This window comes from Cherax quadricarinatus, chromosome 53 (assembly GCF_038502225.1).
Source record: "Cherax quadricarinatus isolate ZL_2023a chromosome 53, ASM3850222v1, whole genome shotgun sequence".
NCBI classification, from domain to species: Eukaryota; Metazoa; Arthropoda; class Malacostraca; order Decapoda; family Parastacidae; genus Cherax; species Cherax quadricarinatus.
In genome coordinates, this window is record NC_091344.1 from 17,942,350 (window position 1) to 17,967,772 (window position 25,423).

The 25,423-nt window shown below is 38.1% G+C and overlaps 1 protein-coding gene across 1 annotated transcript in view; it reads right to left on the bottom strand.

The window, feature by feature from the left end:
• Positions 1 to 1,010: 1,010 nt before the first annotated feature.
• The window catches only part of LOC128692203 (alpha-2-macroglobulin-like), a gene marked incomplete at its 5' end in the record, with an annotated part of 260,699 nt that continues 236,286 nt past the window's right edge, over positions 1,011 to 25,423 (bottom strand). Inside the window, 4 exon segments of the mRNA XM_070096368.1 lie at positions 1,011 to 1,784; positions 16,882 to 17,286; positions 23,539 to 23,751; positions 24,644 to 24,795. Of these exon segments, the coding sequence (XP_069952469.1) occupies positions 1,614 to 1,784; positions 16,882 to 17,286; positions 23,539 to 23,751; positions 24,644 to 24,795 (941 nt within the window).

The following is a 25,423-nucleotide window of genomic DNA, read 5'->3' on the forward strand; positions in this document are numbered from 1 at the left end:
GGCTATCAAGTGTACTCACTGAGTGCTGTCACCAAGTGTACTCACTGAGTGCTGTCACCAAGTGTACTCACTGAGTGCTGTCACCAAGTGTACTCACTGAGTGCTGTCATCAAGTGTACTCACTGAGTGGTGACAGGTGTCACCAAGTATACTCACTGAGTGCAATAATTTGATAACCCACAAATTAACACCATGAAAGATGTTGGGGAAATTGCCATCTGCAATTACGAGGATAATGATAAAATTTAATTTTTACTTGTTTATTGACATCTGATGAATAGTAAATTTTAAAATAGGAAAATGAAATAGAATAAAAGAAGACAGATAACTGGAGAAAGTATCACTATTAGTAAAGTAGTGATCCTGATGTTTGTGAAGAAAAAATACAAGAGCAGTGCAATAAAAATTATTATTCTGCACTTATATATTTTCTTCATTACTGTTGCCATTAAGAATTTGTCTCAAGAGTATTTTCTGCATATTTTTTTCTTTGGCAATAAAAAATTAATAATTAAAATGTAATTTACAATATATATATATATATATATATATATATATATATATATATATATATATATATATATATATATATATATATACACAGTGGACCCCCGCATAACGATTACCTCCGAATGCGACCAATTATGTAAGTGTATTTATGTAAGTGCGTTTCTACGTGTATGTTTGGGGGTCTGAAATGGACTAATCTACTTCACAATATTTCTTATGGGAACAAATTCGGTCAGTACTGGCACCTGAACATACTTCTGGAGTGAAAAAATATCATTAACCGGGGGTCCACTGTGTATGTATATATATATATATATATATATATATATATATATATGTATATATGTATGTATATATGTATGTATATATGTATATATACACTGTATATAGACAGGTAACATAACAATATTACAATGAAAGAGATGTAGAGAATAAACAATGTTGATAAAGCAAAGGAATGACTAATGATATTATTCATGCCAAAATTACTAACAATCTGAAAAAAAAAATATAAAATTAGATTTTATGTAAAAAAATAACCATCAGCAAATCTTCAGGGAGATATGAAAGAATAAAAAAATTAAAATTATTCAATTGTATTTAAGTCATTGTATGTAAATATTATTTATATATGTAAAGTTTTCAAAAAAGAATAAAATATTTTGAAAAGAAACCATGATGCAAACCATATTTTAATTCATAATTTAATTTTACAGATGTATATCCTAATTCATGAATATTTTCTATTAGAGAATAATATAAAAAGATTAATTGTTTTTCAGTTTCCACATTTATCCAGAAATGCATTATTATAGTGAAGATATAAGTTAGTTATAACTGATCATTAAATATAAATAATTTGATGCTAAACAATGCAGCTAAGTTACTGCTTTAAAAAAAAGCACACTTAATAGCTGTTGTAAAGTATATGTGGAAAAATATATAAACATATATAATCAAATGTATCTTAATTTCAAATCTTGATTATTGCCAGCTGACACTTCTGGTACTATATATATTATTTACATTTGCTTAATTTATACATTGTAGTTCTCAGGAACAGCGAAATTCTCTTTCAACAATTTCAAGGAACTTTTCAGTTTTCATTTTAGCGAGCCATCTAGAGCTGATAATAAATCATCAACATCTGCCGGATTCACATCCGTAGACCCAGCTGGTTCACCTTCAACATTCTCATTTTCAAAGGGAATAATGCCTTCAATATTAATTTCTGACTCAGACTTGCATTCGTCTATTGGTGGAAGGACGAAACTCTGTAGAGAAGAAAAAATATATAAAAGATCGCATAATGGATAAAATACTTTATCTATCCATGTTGTGCATACACAGTATGTGCAAAATTTATAATGTATGTACAATGTCCCAACAGCCTGAGTAACAGATGAAATACTAAGACACTAACTTTCTTGACCTTATTCACTACAGTTACTTAACACAGTGATGGATCACTGAAACAAGATTTAGCAAAACTGTCTTATTTAAAGAAGGAATACCACTATAGTGATACATAGCCTTGCAACAGACCACACTTGTACCCATGAAATACAGCTGATTGGGGACAATGAAAGTAGTAAGTCATTGTTGGGCCACATTAATTAGTCTGTACTCAAATGATAATGATATTACATGGAAAGTCAAAACATTAGGAAAAGATTTATCCAGTCTTGGAAAGCTAAAAAGTTATTAGATGTGCAAACTTTAAAGTTCACATCGCACAGTTTAAGTGATAATTTCACTGGAAACTCTTCAATAAGAAATTTACCAGGAGGAAACTCACTAAGAGAAATTTTGTCCTAACGGAAGAATTGCAGGGTTAGCTAGGGAAACGTAACAATAACTGGCTACTATGTAAGGCATACAAGGAAAATTCATTGTTCTCCTGACAGGTGCCAGTTTGGAAAAAAAAATTTATTATTTATTTTATTATCACACTGGCCGATTCCCACCAAGGCAGGGTGGCCCGAAAAAGAAAAACTTTCACCATCATTCACTCCATCACTGACTTGCCAGAAGGGTGCTTTACACTACAGTTTTTAAACTGCAACATTAACACCCCTCCTTCAGAGTGCAGGCACTGTACTTCCCATCTCCAGGACTCAAGTCCGGCCTGCCGGTTTCCCTGAACCCCTTCATAAATGTTACTTTGCTCACACTCCAACAGCACGTCAAGTATTAAAAACCATTTGTCTCCATTCACTCCTATCAAACACGCTCACGCATGCCTGCTGGAAGTTCAAGCCCCTCGCACACAAAACCTAATTTACCCCCTCCCTCCAACCTTTCCTAGGCCGACCCCTACCCCGCCTTCCTTCCACTACAGACTGATACACTCTTGAAGTCACTCTGTTTTGCTCCATTCTCTCTACATGTCCAAACCACCTCAACAACCCTTCCTCAGCCCTCTGGACAACAGTTTTGGTAATCCCGCACCTCTTCCTAACTTCCAAACTACGAATTCTCTGCATTATATTCACACCACACATTGCCCTCAGACATGACATCTCCACTGCCTCCAGCCTTCTCCTCACTGCAACGATTCATCACCCATGCTTCACACCCATATAAGAGCGTTGGTAAAACTATACTCTCATCCATTACCCTCTTTGCCTCCAAGGACAAAGTTCTTTGTCTCCACAGACTCCTAAGTGCACCACTCACCCTTTTCCCCTCATCAATTCTATGATTCACCTCATCTTTCATAGACCCATCCGCTGACACGTCCACTCCCAAATATCTGAATACATTCACCTCCTCCATACTCTCTTCCTCCAATCTGATATCCATCTTTCATCATCTAATCTTTTTGTTATCCTCATAACCTTACTCTTTCCTGTATTCACTTATAATTTTCTTCTTTTGCACACCCTACCAAATTCATCCACCAATCTCTGCAACTTCTCTTCAGAATCTCCCAAGAGCACAGTGTCATCAGCAAAGAGCAACTGTGACAACTCCCACTTTATGTGTGATTCTTTATCTTTTAACTCCAGACCTCTTGCCAAGACCCTCGCATTTACTTCTCTTACAACCCCATCTATAAATATATTAAACAACCACGGTGACATCACACATCCTTGTCTAAGGCCTACTTTTACTGGGAAATAATTTCCCTCTTTCCTACATACTCTAACTTGAGCCTCACTATCCTCATAAAAACTCTTCACTGCTTTCAGTAACCTACCTCCTACACCATACACCTGCAACATCTGCCACATTGCCCCCCTATCCACCCTGTCACACGCCTTTTCCAAATCCATAAATGCCACAAAGACCTCTTTAGCCTTATCTAAATACTGTTCACTTATATGTTTCACTGTAAACACCTGGTCCACACACCCCCTACCTTTCCTAAAGCCTCCTTGTTCATCTGCTATCCTATTCTCCGTCTTACTCTTAATTCTTTCAATAATAACTCTACCATACACTTTACCAGGTATACTCAACAGACTTATCCCCCTATAATTTTTGCACTCTCTTTTGTCCCCTTTGCCTTTATACAAAGGAACTATGCATGCTCTCTGCCAATCCCTAGGTACCTTACCCTCTTCCATACATTTATTAAATAATTGCACCAACCACTCCAAAACTATATCCCCACCTGCTTTTAACATTTCTATCTTTATCCCATCAATCCCAGCTGCCTTACCCCCTTTCATTTTACCTACTGCCTCACGAACTTCCCCCACACTCACAACTGGCTCTTCCTCACTCCTACAAGATGTTATTCCTCCTTGCCCTATACACAAAATCACAGCTTCCCTATCTTCATCAACATTTAACAATTCCTCAAAATATTCCCTCCATCTTCCCAATACCTCTAACTCTCCATTTAATAACTCTCCTCTCCTATTTTTAACTGACAAATCCATTTGTTCTCTAGGCTTCCTTAACTTGTTAATCTCACTCCAAAACTTTTTCTTATTTTCAACAAAATTTGTTGATAACATTTCACCCACTCTCTCATTTGCTCTCTTTTTACATTGCTTCACCACTCTCTTAACCTCTCTCTTTTTCTCCATATACTCTTCCCTCCTTGCATCACTTCTACTTTGTAAAAACATCTCATATGCTATCTTTTTCTTCCTTACTACTCTCTTTACATCATCATTCCACCAATTGCTCCTCTTCCCTCCCGCACCCACTTTCCTGTAACCACAAACTTCTGCTGAACACTTTTAAACATTTTTAAACCTGAACCTGAACATTTTTAAATGTACCCCATACCTCTTCGACCCCATTTCCTATGCTCTCATTAGCCCATCTATCCTCCAATAGCCGTTTATATCTTACCCTAACTGCCTCCTCTTTTAGTTTATAAACCTTCACCTCTCTCTTCCCTGATGCTTCTATTCTCCTTGTATCCCATCTACCTTTTACTCTCAGTGTAGCTACAACTAGAAAGTGATCTGATATATCTGTGGCCCCTCTATAAACATGTACATCCTGAAGTCTACTCAACAGTCTTTTATCTACCAATACATAATCCAACAAACTACTGTCATTTTGCCCTACATCATATCTTGTATACTTATTTATCCTCTTTTTCTTAAAATATGTATTACCTATAACTAAACCCCTTTCTATACAAAGTTCAATCAAAGGGCTCCCATTATCATTTACACCTGGCACCCCAAACTTACCTACCACACCCTCTCTAAAAGTTTCTCCTACTTTAGCATTCAGATCCCCTACCACAATGACTCTCTCACTTGGTTCAAAGGCTCCTATACATTCACCTAACATCTCCCAAAATCTCTCTCTCTCCTCTACATTCCTCTCTTCTCCAGGTGCATACACGCTTATTATGACCCACTTTTTGCATCCAACCTTTACTTTAATCCACATAATTCTTGAATTTACACATTCATATTCTCTTTTCTCCTTCCATAACTGATCCTTCAACATTACTGCTACCCCTTCCTTTGCTCTAGCTCTCTCAGATACTCCAGATTTAATCCCATTTATTTCCCCCCACCGAAACTCCCCTACCCCCTTCAGCTTTGTTTCGCTTAGGGCCAGGACATCCAACTTCTTTTCATTCATAACATCAGCAATCATCTGTTTCTTGTCATCCGCACTACATCCACGCACATTCAAGCATCCCAGTTTTATAAAGTTTTTCTTCTTCTCTTTTTTAGTAAATGTCTACAGGAGAAGGGGTTACTAGCCCATTACTCCCAGCATTTTAGTCGCCTTATACGACACGCATGGCTTAAGGAGGAAAGATTCTTTTCCACTTCCCCATGGACAATAGAATAAATAAGGAAGAACAAGAGCTATTTAGAAAAAAGGAGAAAAACCTAGATGTATGTATATATATATGCATGTGCGTGTCTGTGAAGTGTGACCAAAGTGTAAGTACGAGTAGCAAGATATCCCTGTTATCTAGCGTGTTTATGAGACAGAAAAAGAAACCAGCAATCCTACCATCATGCAAAACAGTTGCAGGTTTCTGTTTCACAGTCATCTGGCAGGACGGTAGTACTTCCCTGGTTGGTTGCTGTTAAATACACTGTAAATTGCTAAAAACAAGATTTATTCCAAAGCTATTAAGCAAATTTCCAAAAACTCTTCCTTCTGCCTCTCCAACTCTAAGTTGCCTAAATTCCAGCAATGTTTGAATGGTTTGTTCCTAGGGATAGGGGTCTTTTCTCTAGAAAAGAGTGCCACTCTCCCAACAGGGTACTGGACATACTTAGAACCCAACATCCCACTCGACAAAAATAGAAGAGATATATTTCCCTGTGGTCTAGATTTGCTGAACAAATTATGGATATGGATTAAAGAAAATAAAAACAGCTTTACTTAATATGAAATATTAAATTGATCCGATCACGACACTAGCAAGTTGACAATTATAGAAAATATTTGATAAGTTAGTAAACAAATTTATTTATTTATTTTATGTCTTTGCAAACAGTACATTGAGATTTTGCATTTACAATAGTGGGTTGCAATGCAAAGAGAGCCTCTATTATGCCTAAGCATTATGGGCCAACTTAACATTATTGGCTTACAGACTACTTAACACTAAGGATTATATCATAGTTGTACAGTAGGATAGTAATTATTTTATAGTTGAACAGTAGATTATTAATTGTAAGTGAATCAAAATTTGTATAAGACAAAAGATAAATTCACCTATTCAAAAATGCTTTTTGTGAAAACAATGATTCAATTATATTCCTGTCAACAATGGATAAAAGGTTCAAAGTGATTGTTGAAGTTATGATGTGGGAGTACATAAGTGAGTATGTGTGTACTGAGTATTTAGCGTTTAGTCTAGGGTGATTAAGTGACTTTTGAGAAGAGTCTTATATTAATTTTCAGACCGGGTTACTTTAATATCTTTTGGTAATGAATTCCATATTTTGGGGCCCTTTATGTGCATAGAGTTTTTACACAGTGTGATATGGACATGAGGTATATCAAAAAGAGATCTGTGTCTTGTGTTGTGGTCATGTGTCCTGTTTAGGTTGGTGAGGAAAAGTTTGAGTGGGGGGTTTATATTTGCATGTATTGTTCTGTGTATGTAGTAGGCACATGAATAAGTATGGATGTTCTTAACCCTTTCAGGGTCCGTCCCGTAGATCTACGGCTGGTCGGTGAGTGTCCAAACCGTAGATCTATGCCAAAATTCTAGCGCCGTCAAATTTAGCGCGAAAGCGCTCATAGGCCTACATATGAGAGAATGGGTCTGCGCCGTGGGTGTGCGCCGTAAACAAAAAATCTAGGCGCCTGCATAGCATTGTGGGAACGCCGGCTCAGTCACCCTTGTTCACCATGTCTCGTCGCAAGTCAGCTCTCACTCCCCGGAAAATTGGGACTCTCCTCTTCCTGTCTGATAGTTCTGACACTGATGGAAGTGGAAATGAAGACGAATTCTACGGCTTTGATAAGTTAGTGACCGAAAATAATGACCAGGATATCGATAATAGTGCAGAAAACCCCGACGATCCTCGACCTTCTACCTCTGGTGTGGGCACTCGTGACTCACGGTCGGGTGTTCCTAAACGTAAGAGAAAACTAATATTTTCCCGTGGCCTGGCCTCTGACTTCAGTAATGACGATGATTCTGACGTGGATTGTGATTTTATTGCGCTCGACGATCATTCGAGTAGTGATAGTGAGGAAACATATTCACCAGTGAAGCGTCGGTATGTTCGCCGCTGCATGCGCTCGGGTAGTGTACCCTATGCTGTGCCCAGGGGACGGAGTACATCCCGTAGTACATCCCGTGGCCCTACACCCGTTTTAGGTAGTGATAGTGAGGATGATGTGGCTACACTTGGCATGGATGGGCCACAGACATCAGTGGATGGTGTTAGTGGGGCTGGTGGTGGTAGTGGCACCGCCATGCGTGACTCGCTGTGCCACGCGGGAACCCACGCTGCTGACTCGTCAGTTCAAGGACAAAGCGGAGCGTCACCCACCAGCCCGCCACAACCACCCGTACAACCAGCCTATGATGTCCAGTATCCACCAGCAAACCGTATCTGGGATTGGCAGCAAAATCCCAATTTTGTTCCCAGCCCTCACCACTTTGATGACTCGCAAAGTGGAATTCTACCTACCTGTCCCCTTGGAACCACGGCCAATGAACTGGAATTCTTTGAATTATTCTTTGACCAGCCATTGATGGAAACTATTGTCAGGGAAAGTAATAAGTATTTTCAGTACACCATGGCAAATACGATCTTATCACCACAGTCAAGACTACACAGGTGGAAAGAGACGACTGTTGCAGAAATGTATTTGCTTTTTGCAACAATAATGCTTATGCCTCACGTCTATAAGCATAATATAAAAGCATACTGGTCCACAGATCGGCTAATTTGTACCCCATCCTTCAGTGAAATAATACCAGTGAACAGGTTTATCTTACTGTTACGTATGTTGCACTTCTCTGACAAAACCAGGCCTGACAGAAGTGACAGGTTATACAAGATTAGAAATGTTTTCATGTATCTCAAACAAAAGTTCAGGATATACTTTTATCCATTCAAGAATCTTGTAATTGACGAGTCTTTGATTTTGTTCAAAGGTAGACTGTCATTCAAGCAGTATATACCGAGCAAGAGGAACCGCTTTGGTATAAAATTGTTTGTACTCTGTGATTGTGACAGTGGCCTGGTGTTGGATATTGTTGTATACACGGGTAGTAAAACATTGAAAGATACCAAGATGTTATTGGGTATATCAGGTGACGTAGTGAGAAACATGATGGCACCTTATCTTGGTAAGGGCCATACATTATATACCGATAACTGGTACACAAGCCCATTACTCAGTGATTTCATGCGAGTGAACAAGACAGATGTGTGTGGCACTGTGCGTTCTAATCGTAAACATATGCCCAGGCTCAACGCAGGTGTTCGTGGTGATGACGTGCAGGTGTTTACTGCCAATGACATCATGGCATTATGGTGGCATGACAAACGAGATGTCACATTGTTGACAACCATTCACCGTAATGAAATGCAAGACAGTGGCAAAGTTGATCGAGTGACTAATGAACGTATTCGAAAACCAGTGACAGTGATTGATTATACACAAAACATGCGCTTGGTTGACAAGTGTGACATGCAGATTGGTTTTGTTGACTGTGTTCGTAAGAGTTACAAGTGGTACATGAAACTTTTCTTCCATCTCATGGACATTTCAATGCTGAATGCATATAATATGTACCAAATAAAGACTGGTAACAGACCACCGTATGGTGAATTTTGTTTGTCTGTTGTCAGACAACTCATAATGAAGTACCAGGTAACAACACCTGCAATACAACATGGTCCTCGAATTCATCACAATATACCCAAGCGTTTGAGAAGAGAAGGTGATCATTTCATAATACAGCTTCCTTCAACTCAAAAGAAATTTGCTCAGAAGAGATGCATTGTCTGTGCACAAACAAAACGACGGCAACAAAGACGCAAAGACACTCGGTTTATGTGTGAGGAATGTAAGGTGCCTCTGTGCATGGTGCCTTGTTTCAAGGAGTTCCACAAGCTCCAGCAGTTCTAAAACCATGTCCAGTGATTGTAAATATGTAAATATATGATAGAACATTAGTATTATACAATATTTGTGCATGTTTATTGTAATAAACAAGAGTGGTAAACAATAATATGATAATAACTTTAGTGCGGTTATTGTGTTCAATACAGTGAGTTTATATATATAAATTATATACAGTATTGGTCTCTCAGGCCCCAAATGTTAGTAGGAATAGAAAAAAATTGGAAAAGAAAAGAAAAAACAACTAAAACAACAAAATAATATAATACGCGTATGTGGAATTAGTCGATGTTGCCGCCACCACATCATTTTCTACAAACTTCTTGGCACTGTATCTCGGTAAGTACTGATCAGATTCTAATTTTTTTTGTTTTATTACCTTCACAAAAATATGCTCTTTAATTCTGTAAGAAAAAATAATTTTTTTTTTTTCAAAATTTCTTGGACACTGGTGCGTGACTTCAGATTTTGGCCTTGGACCCTGAAAGGGTTAATGGTGAGCAGATTCAGACTTTTGAAAATTGATGGAGTATGCTGGAGGGAGTGGGAATTTGTTATTATTCTTACTGCTGCCTTTTGCTGGGTTATTAGGGGTTTTAGGTGATTGGATGATGTTGATCCCCATGAACAAATTCCATGTGTAAGATAAGGGTATATGAGTGAATGGGACAGTGCAAGGAGAGTTGATTGTGGAATGTAGTACCTTATCTTTGATAGTATGCCTACAGTCTTGGAGATTTTCTTGGTGATTTGTTGTATATGTGTCCGGAACTTAAGGCTACTGTCAAGGTGGATACCTAATAATAATAATAATAATAATAATAATAATAATAATAATAATAATAATAATAATAATATCTTTATTTACTACAAGTACATGTACAAGGTATACAGTCCTAGCTGACAACAATGACATACTACTATATAGAAAGTCCCTTGTTATGCTCCGCATTTCGGGCAAATTAAGTCAGTGTCCCAGGATGCGACCCACACCAGTCGACTAACACCCAGGTACCCATTTTACTGATGGGGAACATAGACAACAGGTGGAAAGAAACACATCCAATGTTTCTACTCTGGCTGGGAATCGAACCCAGGCCCTCGCCGTGTGAAGCGTAAGCGTTAACCACCAGGTCACCAGAGCCCTAGGAATTTTCCCTCTGTGAGTCTTGTGACTGATGATCCGTTTAGCGTTACGTTAAATGGATCATTTGCAGCTTTGTTTCCAAACTGAATGAAATAGGTTTTATCAGTATTCAGGGTAAGTTTGTTAGTCATCATCCAGGCAGATATTTTCTGCAATTCGGCATTGACTGTGTTTGGATGGGAAAAGACATATGTAGTGTCATCTGCAAATAATGTGGGTTTGAGTAGCTGTGATGCATTCGGTAGATCATTGATGTAGATGAGAAAGAGGAGTGGTCCAAGGACACTTCCTTGTGGGACTCCTACTGTAATTGGTTGGGTGGAAGTGTTTGCATCATTTGCATACACATATTGAGTTCTGTTACTAAGGTATGATTTTAGGTAGTTGAGGGAGTAGCCTTTGATACCATAGTGCATTAATTTGGAGTACAGCAGTTCATGGTCGATTGTATCAAAAGCTTTACGTAAATCAATGAAAATGCCCAGCGGGACTTCTTTCTTTTCGAGTGCGGTATATATTAGTTCTAGCATGTGTATGATAGCATCATTTGTGCTTTTATTATTCCTGAATCCAAATTGACAAGGGTTTAATATGTTGTGTGAGACGAGGTAGGAATAGATCGGTCTATGAATTAATTTTTCAAAGATTTTAGAGAGCAGTGGTAAGTTAGATACTGGTCTATAGTTATTCAAGTCAGCTTGGTCACCTCCTTTGTGGATCGGAGTGACCCTCGCTATTCTGAGGATTGTTGGGAAGGTAGATGATTCAATGGATTTGTTAAAGAGTGTTGCAATAATTGGTGACAACACTTGAGAAGCTTTTTTGTACATAAAAGCAGGCAAGTTGTTTATGTCTCCTGCCTTGTTTTTAAGGGTGTTTATGATGAGCGTAACTTCTATGGGGTTGGTTGGAGCTAGGAATAGCGTATTTGGGTAGGTACCTATGAGGTAGTCTGATGGATGGGTGTTTGCACTTGGTATTTTGTTCGCTAGATTTTTTCCTATGGTGGAGAAGAAAACGCTGAGTCTGTTCGCTGTTTCAGTAGGTGTGAGTAGGGGTTCATCCGATTTTGTAAGTTTGATTGTTTTGTTTTTGGATAACTTTTTAGTTCCAAGAATTTCAGATAGTTTTCCAGGTTTTTTTCATATCACCTTTGATGTTAAGTAATCAATTTTCATAATACAATTTTCTAGATCTTCTTATCAGGCTGGTAAGTGCTGACGAGTAATGTTTAGACTGTTCTCTAGTTATTTGACCCATTCTATACTGTTTTTCATATTTGTGCTTTGTGTTAATGGATTTGAGGATGCTTGGTGTTAGCCAGGGATTATTCAGTCTCTCTGCTGTGATCTGTTTAGTTTTTTTGGGGGGCAATGTTTGTTATAGAGGCTTTGGGCCTCTATAACAGATCAGATCAGTTAAATATTTCACTGCAATACATTCAAAGCATCCTTTACAAGGCAGCACGTGATGACCTCTGTGTTGCATTAAAAAAATCTAAGAATGTCCGACTGAGCCATATAAGGGTTTAATTCTGATTTTACAGGGGTAGTATTTGACTGCTAATATCTCCATCATAATACTGTTTTAGAATCATTCTCTGTGAGTAGTTATTGCATATTTTAAGGTTTCCAGTAACTATAAAATGTAAGAACAAAGTGCTGCATATAGTAATTACTCTGATATTTGGCACAAACAAGTTACATGACTGTTTATACTGTAATTCAATAACACTTGTACAGCATGTGGTGAGTAGCTCCACCCAGGGTACTCATACTGACGCATCAGATGAATACACTGATAATGACATATTTAGCAGTGTTACACTCAAGGGGTGAAATTCTACTCAGTTTTTCAAATATTACACTGGCCACAAGTGCATGCATGATCGCCCACAAATATTGCATAATCTTGGATCTTCTATAACTTAAAAAACAAAAAGTACGTCAGACAAAAAAATAACTTTTAGGGACCATATCGTGCACTTTAACACTACACAATTTTCTCATTTGCTGAACACCATTAAATGTAAAATGTTACTATCTATATTTTGGGTAAATTTTGTGTTAAGTAAAGGACATCCAATGGTGGGAAAAAGTCTACAGCAGCTATTGTAATGTATAAGCTCCGACCTACTCCCGGGTAGACAAAATTCTCTCATGGGATGCAAATTTATAAAATATCCAAAAGTAAAGAAAAACCCCACACATTAATACAGTACTTTTTTGAGATACAAAAGATCATAGACCATTTAGTAAGTCTGTTATCTAACAAATGAAACATTACATATCATACGTATACGTATTGTCATTTAATGCCAGAACTGATATTTCCAAGTTTATTCCCACCAAAATAAATTGATTTAATTTAATTATCATATATAAGAGCAGGGTTATTTTCCATGGTTCTTGAAGGAGAAAGTTATAACTTTCTTGTTGAAGTTAAGCTAGGCAAGTTATATGACACTTGTATGGTTCTGGTATCCCTGAACGAGATATTGTCAGGTTTCTCGGCCTTCTGTTTGATCGACGAATGTCCTGGAAACCTCACATTACCTCCCTGAAAGCGATTTGCCACAGCCATCTGAACCTCCTTAAAATCCTTGCCCATCTTTCTTGAGAGGCTGATAGACGAACTCCTCTTCATCTTCATTTTGCCCTAATCTTATTGAAACTGGATTATAATAAAGTTGGTAGAATTACCGACAATATGTAAAGTAAAAGGACACAAGTGCAACTAATGTGACATTTTATTGTGGCAACGTTTCGCTCTCCAGGAGCTTTATCAAGCCATTACAAACCCTCTGTGTCCATGTATTGTTTGTAATGGCTTGATAAAGCTCCTGGAGAGCGAAACGTTGCCACAATAAAATGTCACATTAGTTGCACTTGTGTCCTTTTACTTTACAAACTGGATTATGGTGACCAGCTACATTCTGCGGCCTCTCCCTCAAATCTCTTTAACCCTTTCAGGGTCCGTCCTGTAGATCTACGGCTTTACGTTCAGGGTCCAAACCGTAGATCTACGCCATGAGCTCAGCTCACTCTGATAAACTGTGAGTGGTACATTTGGGCCTAGATATGAGAGAATACATCTATGTGGTATGTGTGCACCACATAAAACAGATCCTGCAGCACACTGTGTATAATGAGAGAAAAAAACTTAAATCATGATTTTTCGATTAAAACAGCGACTTTGCAGTGTTTTTTCGTATGTTTTTTATAGTTGTATTTGCGATTTCTTGGTCTCATTTGATAGAATGGAAGACATATTACAGAAATAGAGATGATTTTGATTGGTGTTAGCACTGGAAATGGCTTGAAACTGAGCTCAAAGTAGCGGAAATGTTAAATTTTTGCCGATATTCAAGAGTAAACAAACGACCTCACACGTCTAATACACGTCAGCTGGTGGGTCTAATATACATTCACAAATATGGTGATGATATTTATACAATTATTACAGTATTGCATAACAGTAAATCTTCTATTTTTTGGTGTGAATAAAAATTCATTATGTGAATAAAAAATCAAAATGGAATTTATTTGTAAAGCCTCAAAACATGACTAATGAACAGAGGAAATGTTAGTTTAGTGCCAGGAATGCCTACATTGTTTATTCTGGACCCTATGTTGAAACTGGAATATTTTGAACTTTGTGTTAAATTGGCCAAATTAACAATTTCCGATCACTTTATTTTGTAGTTGAAACAGTTGACTTGGCGATTTCTTGCGCTCAATCGATAGAATAGAAGTAATACTAGTGAAATAGCTAAGAATTTGGTTGATTGGAATAATGTAATTGGCCTAAAATGGGAGTCAAAGTCGGCAAAATCGCCGATTCGTAAATGTCGCTGACACATCAAAATTTGCGAGAGCATAATTTCGTCAATTTTCCACCAAATTTTGTACTTTTTGTTTTATTACCTTCACAAAAAGATTCTCTACGATTTCATAAGAAAAAATAACAAATTTTTTTTTTGAAAATTCTTGGACACTGGTGCGTGACTCCAGATTTGGGCCTTGGACCCTGAAAGGGTTAAGCATGATCCCATTCGTAATCACGGACTGCATTTGTGTCTAGGTATTTTTCGTTCCTTTCTGGTCGAGAGCCAATTTGTAGAAGTGACTGTTCCATCTTTGCACAAACGGTATGACACCCATTGTCTCCGTTATTTTGTCCGCTCTCATGACCTCCATGATTTTTCTACATACAGGATGGTAACAGAAGTTAAGAGAGGTCTTTATATGATTGCCACCCCTGTTTACTCCATCCTTTTTCACTTCATATTCACTCTCTCTCTCTGGGCTTCTCTTCATTTACCCCCTTTATATGTCCATTCGGCATTTAGATTTTCTTTTTACCTTGGGAAGTTCCAGTGATTCATGCCTGTTCTTCCCAATTTCCATGAGCCATAGCTCAATTACCTACTCTAGCTTCTTGCTCCCTTTTTGTTTATCACTTCAGATTTCATGTTGTCGCAGTTTCCTCTAATGGTGTCGGGTTTGAGAGGTTTTTCCTGACAAAGTTGTATAAGGTCATTTATTAGACTCGGCTAGTATTTTTGAGATGAGCAATATGAAATTCTCATCACTGTTATACATACTGTATCACTGCTTACCTCAGCATTCGTAGTAATTACAGATTCTTTTAGTGCTTTATAGGCTATCCAAAAATTTGATTCTCCTCATCCCCTCATTCTTCTCATACAACTTTCATTCCCCCACATATCTAGTAAAAACAAAAATGAGCAGACAGACTCTGCTGTGCAGTCTGCTGTTCATGACTTCATTTTGTATAGGGGTATCCCATTCTCAGACTGTTTTGCAGTAATCTCTAGACAACTTTGCAACTGTTGGCAATAATGGTGGTTCGAGTTGATCCATAACATTATGTCAAACATTAAGTCACTTGATCCATAACATTATGTCAAACTTTGTTTGGGTTTCTGGTCTTCTTATCGTTTTTGTGCTTGGGAGACTATACTCTCACGTCTTCATATCACATACACAGGTCTTAATCAGGGGCATCATGGAGAAGTGCCCAGTGCCACTTTGTGAGAAGTATCAAGTTCTGTTGTCATTTTGCTGTCTACTAATAGACTGTCCTGTCTACCAGCAGACACACATAATTTACCTCCGATGTCATCACCATCCTATCGCACTTTATCTAACCTCACTGACGTAGACTCCCTCTTTGACTTTTTGTCGGCATTAGGTTTATTACACAAACTTTGATTATATTTTCCTCTTTAGCACTCCCCACTACCCTTAACCCCTCACTGGTCTCTGATCTTCGCATATTTCATCTTTATCACATCCTGCCCTGCATCGCTGTATGACCTTTGTGGGTTTAGCACTTAGTTTTCATATTAATAATAATAATAATAGGCAAGTTACAGTCATTTGAAAAATATAAACATATTCTAGTCATTATCGAAAGAATATATCAGAGATCTTCAATGACAAATGCTATACAGAATTAGCTATGATTAGTGCACATGGTGAATTAATTAATCACAAAGAAAAAGCACATTCACCATCACACAATCATTTTAATTACATGCAATATATTACATATGTCCTAGGTAGTAGATTGGTAGACAGCAACCGCCCAGGGAGGCACTACCGTCCTGCCAAGTGAGTGTAAAACGGAAACCTGTAGTTGTTTTACATGATGGTAGGATTGCTGGTGTCCATTTTTCTGTCTCATAAACATGCAAGGTTTCAGGTATGTCTTGCTACTTCTACTTACACTTAGGTCACACTACACATACATGTACAAGCATATATATACACACCCCTCTGGGTTTTCTTCAATTTTTCTTATTAGTTCTTGTTCTTATTTATTTCCTCTTACCTCCATGGGGAAGTGGAACAGAATTCTTCTTCTGTAAGCCATGCATGTCATAAGAGGCGACTAAAATGCCGGGAGCAAGGGGCTAGTAACCCCTTCTCCTGTATATATTACTAAATTTAAAAGGAGAAACTTTCGTTTTTCCTTTAGGGCCACCCCGCCTCGGTGGGATATGGCCGGTTTGTTGAAAGAAGAAAGATATTACATATGTATAATGAAAATTAAAAAATGATTTGCATGATGTAATAATGATTATTCTATTTAAAGCAACACAGCTTCAACTAACTGTTCATTTTATACAAGTTATATAAAAGAAAAACTGAACTTACCGTGCTGACAGAAAATTCTGGCTGATAATAATCATATACTTTCACAGTTCCAGGTTTTACATCTTGCACCTCAATTTCCCTTATTATCCGGAAGCTCAAACAAATGTCTTCTGGGGAGAATTCGTCAATGTAAAAAGTGACTGTACTCCCATCAACTTCATATCGTTTGAAGAGGCCTGTGCCATAACCCACAATCTGCTTAAGATCTGCTTTTTCAGGAATGTAGCCAGAAATTAAATCGACCTCTATGACAGCCATGTTGGATTTCTTATCTGGAAGCTGGTACGATGCACAAATCTTGATTCTCTTCGTCACACACTTCTTATCAGGTGCCGTTTCTGTAGTGACACTGAGCCTAAATGCTTCACTTGGGCTGGACTCAGGAACATTGTACCTCAAAACAGCCTGGGGTAAAATGTTAATATCAAGATGATACTACGAGGAAATATAATTAATCTTTTCAGTTCACAAAAAAACCATTATCAAGCCAAGACTGGACCATTATCAAGCCAAGACTGTTAAAACTTAGTGAGAAAGGGTAAGAAAATAGTAGTAGAAATTGTATTAGTAGAAATAAGAGCATTATTAATAGTAGTATAAATAATTGTAGAAAGAGTAGTAGTGACTGATCAGTAGAAACGTCAGTTGTAGAAACTGCAGTGGTTGTAAATTGGATAAATTATATTTCATTAGGCTGGAGAATGTATAATATTCGCAAGGACAGCGGTTCTGACACGGGTCCTAGTCTTGCGATGAACTGTCTCTGGCTTCCAAAGGAGAGAGAGTTCTTAAATGTTGCAGTATATGCTGCTTAGGCAATGTTCTGGTGCGTCTCTTCAACGAGAACGTTATCTGTAAGTCTTTGTGTTCTTAGCAGGAATACTGTTTCATATGCATGCCCTTGCAGGGTACATATGCACGTGTATATGTATATTCATGGTATATACATATGCATATTCACAAGCATGTATGCATACTTTCACTCACACATTCTTGCATGCACACATACACTTAATGAACATGCCTAGAGTGTTCTGTTATTATGTTCTGTTATTATTATTATATGGTATGCCTCTTAAAAAAAAAAAAAAAAAAAAAAAAAAAAAAGACACTGGCTATCTTTAATTCTTTGGGTTCCTGGCAGGAACACTGTTTCACATACAGTGGACCCTCAACCAACGATATTAATCCGTTCCAGAGAGCTTGTCCTTAGCCAAATTTATTGTTAGCCGAATTAATTTTCCCAATAAGAAATACTAATGGGAATCCAATTAATCCGTTCCAGACATCCAAAATTATGAATTTTTTTTCTCACAGAAAATATACATTTTCCTACACAGAAAAACAAGGATACATGCACAATAAATACTGTACTAAATGAAGAATAAGTGACACTTACCTTTATTGAAGATGTAGTGATAAGTGATGAGATGGGAGGAGGGGAGATGGAGGTGTATTATTGTTTGGAAGGGGAATCCCCTTCCATAAGGACTTTAGGTACCAAGTCCTTTTCCAGAGTTACTTTCCTTCTTTTTTTAATGACACTGGGAACAACTTGAGAGTCACTGGACCTCTGTCGCACCAAAAATCTGTCCACAGAGCTCTGTACCTTGCGTTCCTTTAAGATTTTCCTAAAATGGGCCACAAATTGTCATTGTAAAAGTCACCAGCATGGCTTGCAATAGCTGTATCAGGGTGATTTTCATCCATAAAGGTTTGCACCTTTGTCTACATTGTACAAATTTCCTCAATCCTTGAAGAAGGCAACTTCCTCCATCTCTCTCTTCCCTCCTCTGAAGCAATTTCCTCAGTTGTGGTCTCTTGCTGTTGCAGATGCTCTTGCAGCTCATCATTGGTTAGTTCTTCATTGTTGTCCTCCACCAACTCTTCCACATCCTCCCCGCTAACCTCCAACCCCAAGGACTTCCCCAATGCCACAATAGATTCCACAACTGGCATAGGCTCCTCAGGGTTATCCCCAAACCCTTCAAAATCCCTCTCTTGTACACATTGTGGCCCCAATTTCCTCCAAACAGAGTTCAAGGTCATGTTAGTCACTCCCTCCCAAGCCTTACCAATAAGGTTTATGAGAATACTAAAGTGATCTTTCCAAATGTCTCTTAGGGTCAATTGAGTGTCTGAGGTCACTTCAAAGCACTTTTGAAACACTGCTTTGGTGTACAGTTTTTTGAAATTTGAAATGACCTGCTGGTCCATGGGCTGGAGGAGAGGAGTGGTGTTAGGAGGCAAGAACTTGACTTTGATAAAACTCAAGTCCCCTGCAATTTGCTCTGGCAAGTCTGAAGGATGAGCAGGAGCACTGTCTAATACCAGGAGGCACTTGAGGTCCAATTTATTTTCCAGGAGGTAATTTTTCACAGTAGGCCAAACACATGATAAAACTAATCATAGAAAATGTCCCTAGTGACCCATGCCTTACTGTTTGCCCTCCACATCACACACAAATTAGCCTTGACGACACTGTTTTTCTTGAACACTCTGGGAGCTTCAAAGTGATACACGAGCAGAGGCTTCACTTTGCAATCCCCACTAGCATCACTACAAAACATTAGTTACCCTGTCTCTCATAGGCTTGTGTCTTGGCAGTGCTTTTTCCTCCTGTGTAATTTAGGTCCTGTTTGGCATTTTCTTCCAAAACAGGCCTGTTTCATCACAATTAAACACTTGTTGGGGTTTTAATTTTTCGGTGTCTATGTACTCTCTGAATTCCTGCATATATTTTTCAGCTGCTTTTTTGTCCGAACTGGCAGCCTTTCCATGCCTTACAACACTGTGTATGCCATTATGATTCTTAAATCTCTCAAACCAATCTTTGCTGGCCTTAAATTCAATAACATCATCACTAGTTGCAGGCATTTTTTAATTAAATTATCATGCAACAGCCTTGCTTTTTCACATATGATTGATTGAGAAATAGTATCTCCTGATATTCCTGCCATCTGATTTACGACCTGCTCGACACACGACCACTTGACTTACGACCGTGTTTTGTATGCCAAATTTCTGGGAAATAAACAACTGTTTGTGTTGTACACAGTGTTTATCCTAAACCTTACAGTATAAAATACAGTAATACAGCATAAAAAGTAAAGTAAAAAATTAAATGCCAAAATAAAACAATAAAATAAAGTCATTACAAAAATGTGATGTTGATATTCAGTAGTAAGGTTTGACTTACGTCCATTTTGACTTACGACCGGTTGGTCGGAACCAAGCTCGGTCGTAAGTCAGATGGTACCTGTATTTGTTTTTCATTTATCCACAACAACAACAGTCTCTCAACATCTTCGAGTATTTGCGATCTCTGTTTCGAAAACATACTTGCACCTTTCGCAACAACAGCTTCCCTGATCGCCTTTCTGTTGGCCAAGATAGTAGCGATGGTTGATTGGGGTTTGTTATACAACCTGGCCAGCTCAGAGGCACGCACTCCACTTTCATACTTTGTAATTATCTCTTTCAATTCAATTGTAATTCTCACTCTTTTTACCACAGAGTTGGCACTAGAAGCTTTCTTTGGGCCCATAGTGGCTTATTTAGCAGTTACAAGCACTAAAAACACTGGAATAATACAAAATATACCGAATGTAAGCATGAAACCAACCGCACTGGCTTGTAAACAATGGCACACTAACTGAAGGCAGGGCAGTTGAGGCGCGCTCAGGCCAGACGGACGCGTGGACGCGTTCAGGATGAATGTTGTTAGTTGAGTTTTTCATCATTGGTCGGGCCAAAATTTTTATGCTCAAACACATCGTTTGGCGATTCTATCATTAGACGATGCCATCATTGGTCGAGGATCCACTGTACATACACATGTAGGGTATGTATAAACCTGCATACATACATTCAAAGAATATACATATCCATATGCTCCTGTACCCGCATGAGCATAATAATAATAATAATAATACACCTACCATCCGACTTGCGACCTGCTCGACGTATGACCACTCAACTTATGACCGTGTTTTTTATGCCAAATTTCTGGGAAATAAACAACTGTTTGTGTTGTGCGCAGTGTTTATCCTAAACTTTATGGTATAAAATACAGTATTAACAGCATAAAAAGTAAAATAAAAAAAGAAGTACCAAAATAAAGCAATAAAATCAAATCATTACAATAGTGTGATGTTGATATTCAGTAGTAAGGTTCGACTTACGTCCATTTTGACTTACGACCGTTTGGTCGGAATCAAACTTGGTCGTAAGTCGGATGGTACTTGTATAATAATATCTTTATTTACTACAAGTATATGTACATGGTATACAGGCCTAGCTGATATCAATGACATATTACTATATAGAAAGCCCCTTGTTATGCAGAGCATTCTGGGCAAATTAGGTCAGTTTTGTTCCAGGGTGCAACCCACACCAGTTGACTAACAACCAGGTGCCCATTTTACTGATGGTTGAACATAGACAACCAGTGTAAGGAAACATGTCCGATGTTTCCACCCCTTTGCTGGGAACTGAACTCGGATCCTTGCCATGTGAAGCGAGAGCTTCTGCCACCAGGCCACGGGGCACCGTATATATGCATACTTTTGTTCACATGAACATTCATACAGATACACACACATACACTGAAGAATGAACATGCCGAGGCATGTCTTCCAGCTACTTTTTTTTTTGTTTGTTTTTTGCAGACTACCTAGGTGGAAGATGTGCCATTAGTGCAAGCAACAGCTTTTCCAGGGCACTGACTCCATGAAACACTGGAGTAGCCACACTGCCATCTCAGGAGAAGACGGCAGTGCTTGTTGCCCGCAGAATGTCAGTGAGAAGTGACACCCCAGTAGATAGTGGACTAGAGGGCGCTGAACAAGGTTCTGCTAGTGCTGATACATCTCCTCCTTTACCTTGTCGACCATCATCTCACTTGTAGAAAAGCCCAAACATAGATGATTGATGGCGGTGCCCTGTACACTGGTCCAGCTCTATTCTGTGGAGGGTGTTTTGCCTGTATCGCTTCCTGGTACCACTGGTAAGATGGGGTGCCACCTAAGACCTCTCCTGTATGATTCATGGTTCTGGCGGCCATAGTTTGATCTGGCGCAGGCTGATGGAGATGGTAATCCCCATATGGGGATGATCTGTGGCTGCCTTAATTAACTGCATCATCTGCAGTTTCATTTACCCATATGCCAGTATGGCTGCAGAATCAGTTTAATATCACTCTCCTACCCTGAGCCTTTAGAACTGTCATTATGCTTAGGATCGAGGTGATGAGGTGGACACTGTCTCGTGGCTGTGAGTGGGAGATGGCATGGTTTGCAGAGGTGGAGTCAACATGTATGACAGGTTGAAGTCGATGTTGTAAAGCATGTGACAACGCCTACTGAATCGCCACTAAATAGGCTTAAAGGATCATACAGTGGTCAAGGAGTCACCCTGCCTGTGTGTACCCACTGTGGTACAGGCTAGATTGCTGCTCTCTTCTTGTTAGGATCAACAGAGCCATCCATGAAATATACAGCACATGTATGGTCCTCTGTCATTGCCATACTTGTCTCGGCATGGCTGCTGAGGGTGTCTTGACTGCAAAGACTCTTTAGAGTCAGCCAGATCTAGACACCAGGGAGATGGCAAATGGTACACAGCAACAGGCAGGTCACAGCTCTTCAGTGAGTAGTTGTTAAGTAGTAGCTTGCATCCAGCTGTAGAAAATGAACGAATCCAATAGTCAGTGAAGAGAGTGGGATCTTGTGCCATGGTTGCCAAGACCTTACTGCTGAAGAAGCAGGTAAGTTCACCCATAGCACAGGTTTACAAGGAGCTCACAGAGGAACAAAAAGAAATGAGCATGACAGATGGTCTTCCAGCTCATGATAAGAAAAAACAGTTATAAGACAGAAGATAGGAAAGGTGAAGGAAATACAGAAGACTTTTCTTTCAATTACTAGTACTTCCACCCCTCTTTCTCCTGATCTGTCTTCTGGTCTTATTTGCCCTTTCTCACTGAGCTATAACTTGATAATGGACCAGGAAGGATCAAAACAGTCAAAATTTCAAAAGTGTGGGTTATAAGTTAAAAATTGCATTATAATGATTTATTTCTTTTAATATTTTTGGTGTAAATTTACTAAATACCTCTCTGAGTTTTAATTACCGATACAGTCCAGAATCTTAGCATTTTTATGCATGAATTTTAAAGTGCATAAATATCCCTCATATATAGCTTTTGTTTTATCTTTAAGATGTATGATGCTAAAATTTCAGTTGAAAAATTCACATATAATGCAGTCATTATTCATGTAATATGTAACCAGCATAACTAGTAATTACCTAAACTATATACACTGGTCAATAATACAAACAAATCCACAGTGAGAAAACATCAGAGAAGATAAAATAAACACAGAATATTTGATCTTCCACTTGAGGTCCTTTTCAGTCTGTTGATAAGGGACTTTATCTTAGCATGAAATATAGAGCACTCTATCTTCCATAGCTTAAATCTTGCCTGAAAGAATTTTCATGCAAGTGATAAACACTATTATAATTGTAAAGAATCCATATAACCTCCAAGCTTAGAGAATGAAGATGTTTGTATGCGTCTCACAACCTCAATACGCACTTCTTTCTTTTTCAGTATAGTCATTTACAATATAACCTGGAAACTGTGAGACTCACCTGAACAAGAGCGCATCCTTCTCCCGTCAAGCCAAACACAACATGAGCTGGAATTTTTGGTAGATTCGCTGTTTGTTGAAGTAACTTGTTAGACTCATCAATGTGGAAGTCATGCTCCAGGGCTTCAGCTTCAACTGTTATAACCAAATTTACATTGCCTTGATTTTGGTGACTTTCAAAACTGGCCAGAGCTTGCAAAGCAACAACTGTGTCCTGAGGATAGCACAAAAATATAGCAATATTTAAATATTTACAATTAGATCAAATTTACGACTTCGTATTTGTAATTTAACCACTGAACTAAATAAAGCTTATTAATAAATTGCCAAAATATAAAAAATAAATAAAAAGTTAGATTATTTTGACATTAAACTGCAAGTAAATGTGCAAGCAACATATTTTTGCAAAAAGGCAAGCAGAGGAACTGAGCTGTGTTACAAAGATTTCATTCCTAAAGTCTGCATTAAATGAAAGAATGAGTGGTAAGCTAAGTTCAGTTAAAACTTCAGGTTTTGCCAGCAATTTGCATGAAATAAATGGCCAAGGCCATTACAACTGGGAATATAGATTCTTGACTGGGAGAACAGAACAAACCAGATTTAATGATTCTGCACTCGATTAGCTTTTTGAAGACACTGGCGGTGAAAGATCAAAACTTTGGGCTCTTGATCCAAACAATTGGAATTTACCCTTATTTTCATTGTATCGAATCTGATGCCTTTCATTCCCCAAGGTGCTGCATGACTATGACTATGATGCTCTTCACACCAACTCCAAGGCTGAGGGACTGATTACCTCATTTTTTGTATATAGTTCTACTGTCTTCAAATTATGTCCTAGAATTTGTATTGATAAAACCACTGGATGGCAAAACGTCTACATTAAGCATATCCAGATGTTGCATATGTGTCTAATTTTCATCAATGTAGCTGCTACACTCTCTACATTGCTTCTCGTACTATGGTAGTTACATGTACTGTAACGTTTCGAGAAAACATATTATAAAATTTAATATTATTTTTTACAAGAATTCCTTTTAAGATTCTGAACAGAAATTTATATTTGAAGTAATAATATTAGAACTGTTCATGTTATTACAACTTACCTGTGTCGAGATGAAACCTCCCTGACCATTTCTCTTAGAAGAAAGAAATTTGACAATTTTTACAGCTTGGTTTTGGAAACGTGTTGCATTTAGAGTCATCATGGCTAGGAGTGTATAACCAGCAGTTTCGATTTCCACACCCTCACTCTTACCTTTCATAGAGAAAAAATAAAACAAAATTATTTTATTTTAACATGGTAAAGTTAAAATCTAAGTAAATGGATTATGGCTTTTATAAAGGTTAATGAACAGAATTTTTGAAATTTACCTTTGCAGATAGTGAAGGTTACAGCATGATTACCACAGTGATCAAGCAGGGTGAGGGAGGTTTTTCCATGGAACTTTATGTGAGACACATGTCGTCCTGATACCTTTACTCCAAGCATACCTCAGGGATAATTTCAAATCCCTAGTCATCACAGTAAAAAATAAAACATTAACAGCATTACTTCTTTCAGCTGTATCCCACTGAGGCAGGGTGGCCCAAAAGGAAAAACTAAAGTTTCTTCTTTTAAATTTAGTAATATATACAGGAGAAGGGATTACTAGCCCCTTGCTCCCGGTATTTTACTCGCCTCTTACGACACGCATGGCTGATGGAAGAATTCTGTTCCACTTCCCCATGGATTAACAGCATTACTATTGAGTCTAATTTATTTCAGGTATTCAGCTATTGATATGGAGGGCATGTCCTGTGCTGAGCCACAATTCTCAGGAGGAACTGCTTCTGGGATTCATCCTTGGTGATGGATGAGTTGAATTGTGAAATCAGAGTAGTAT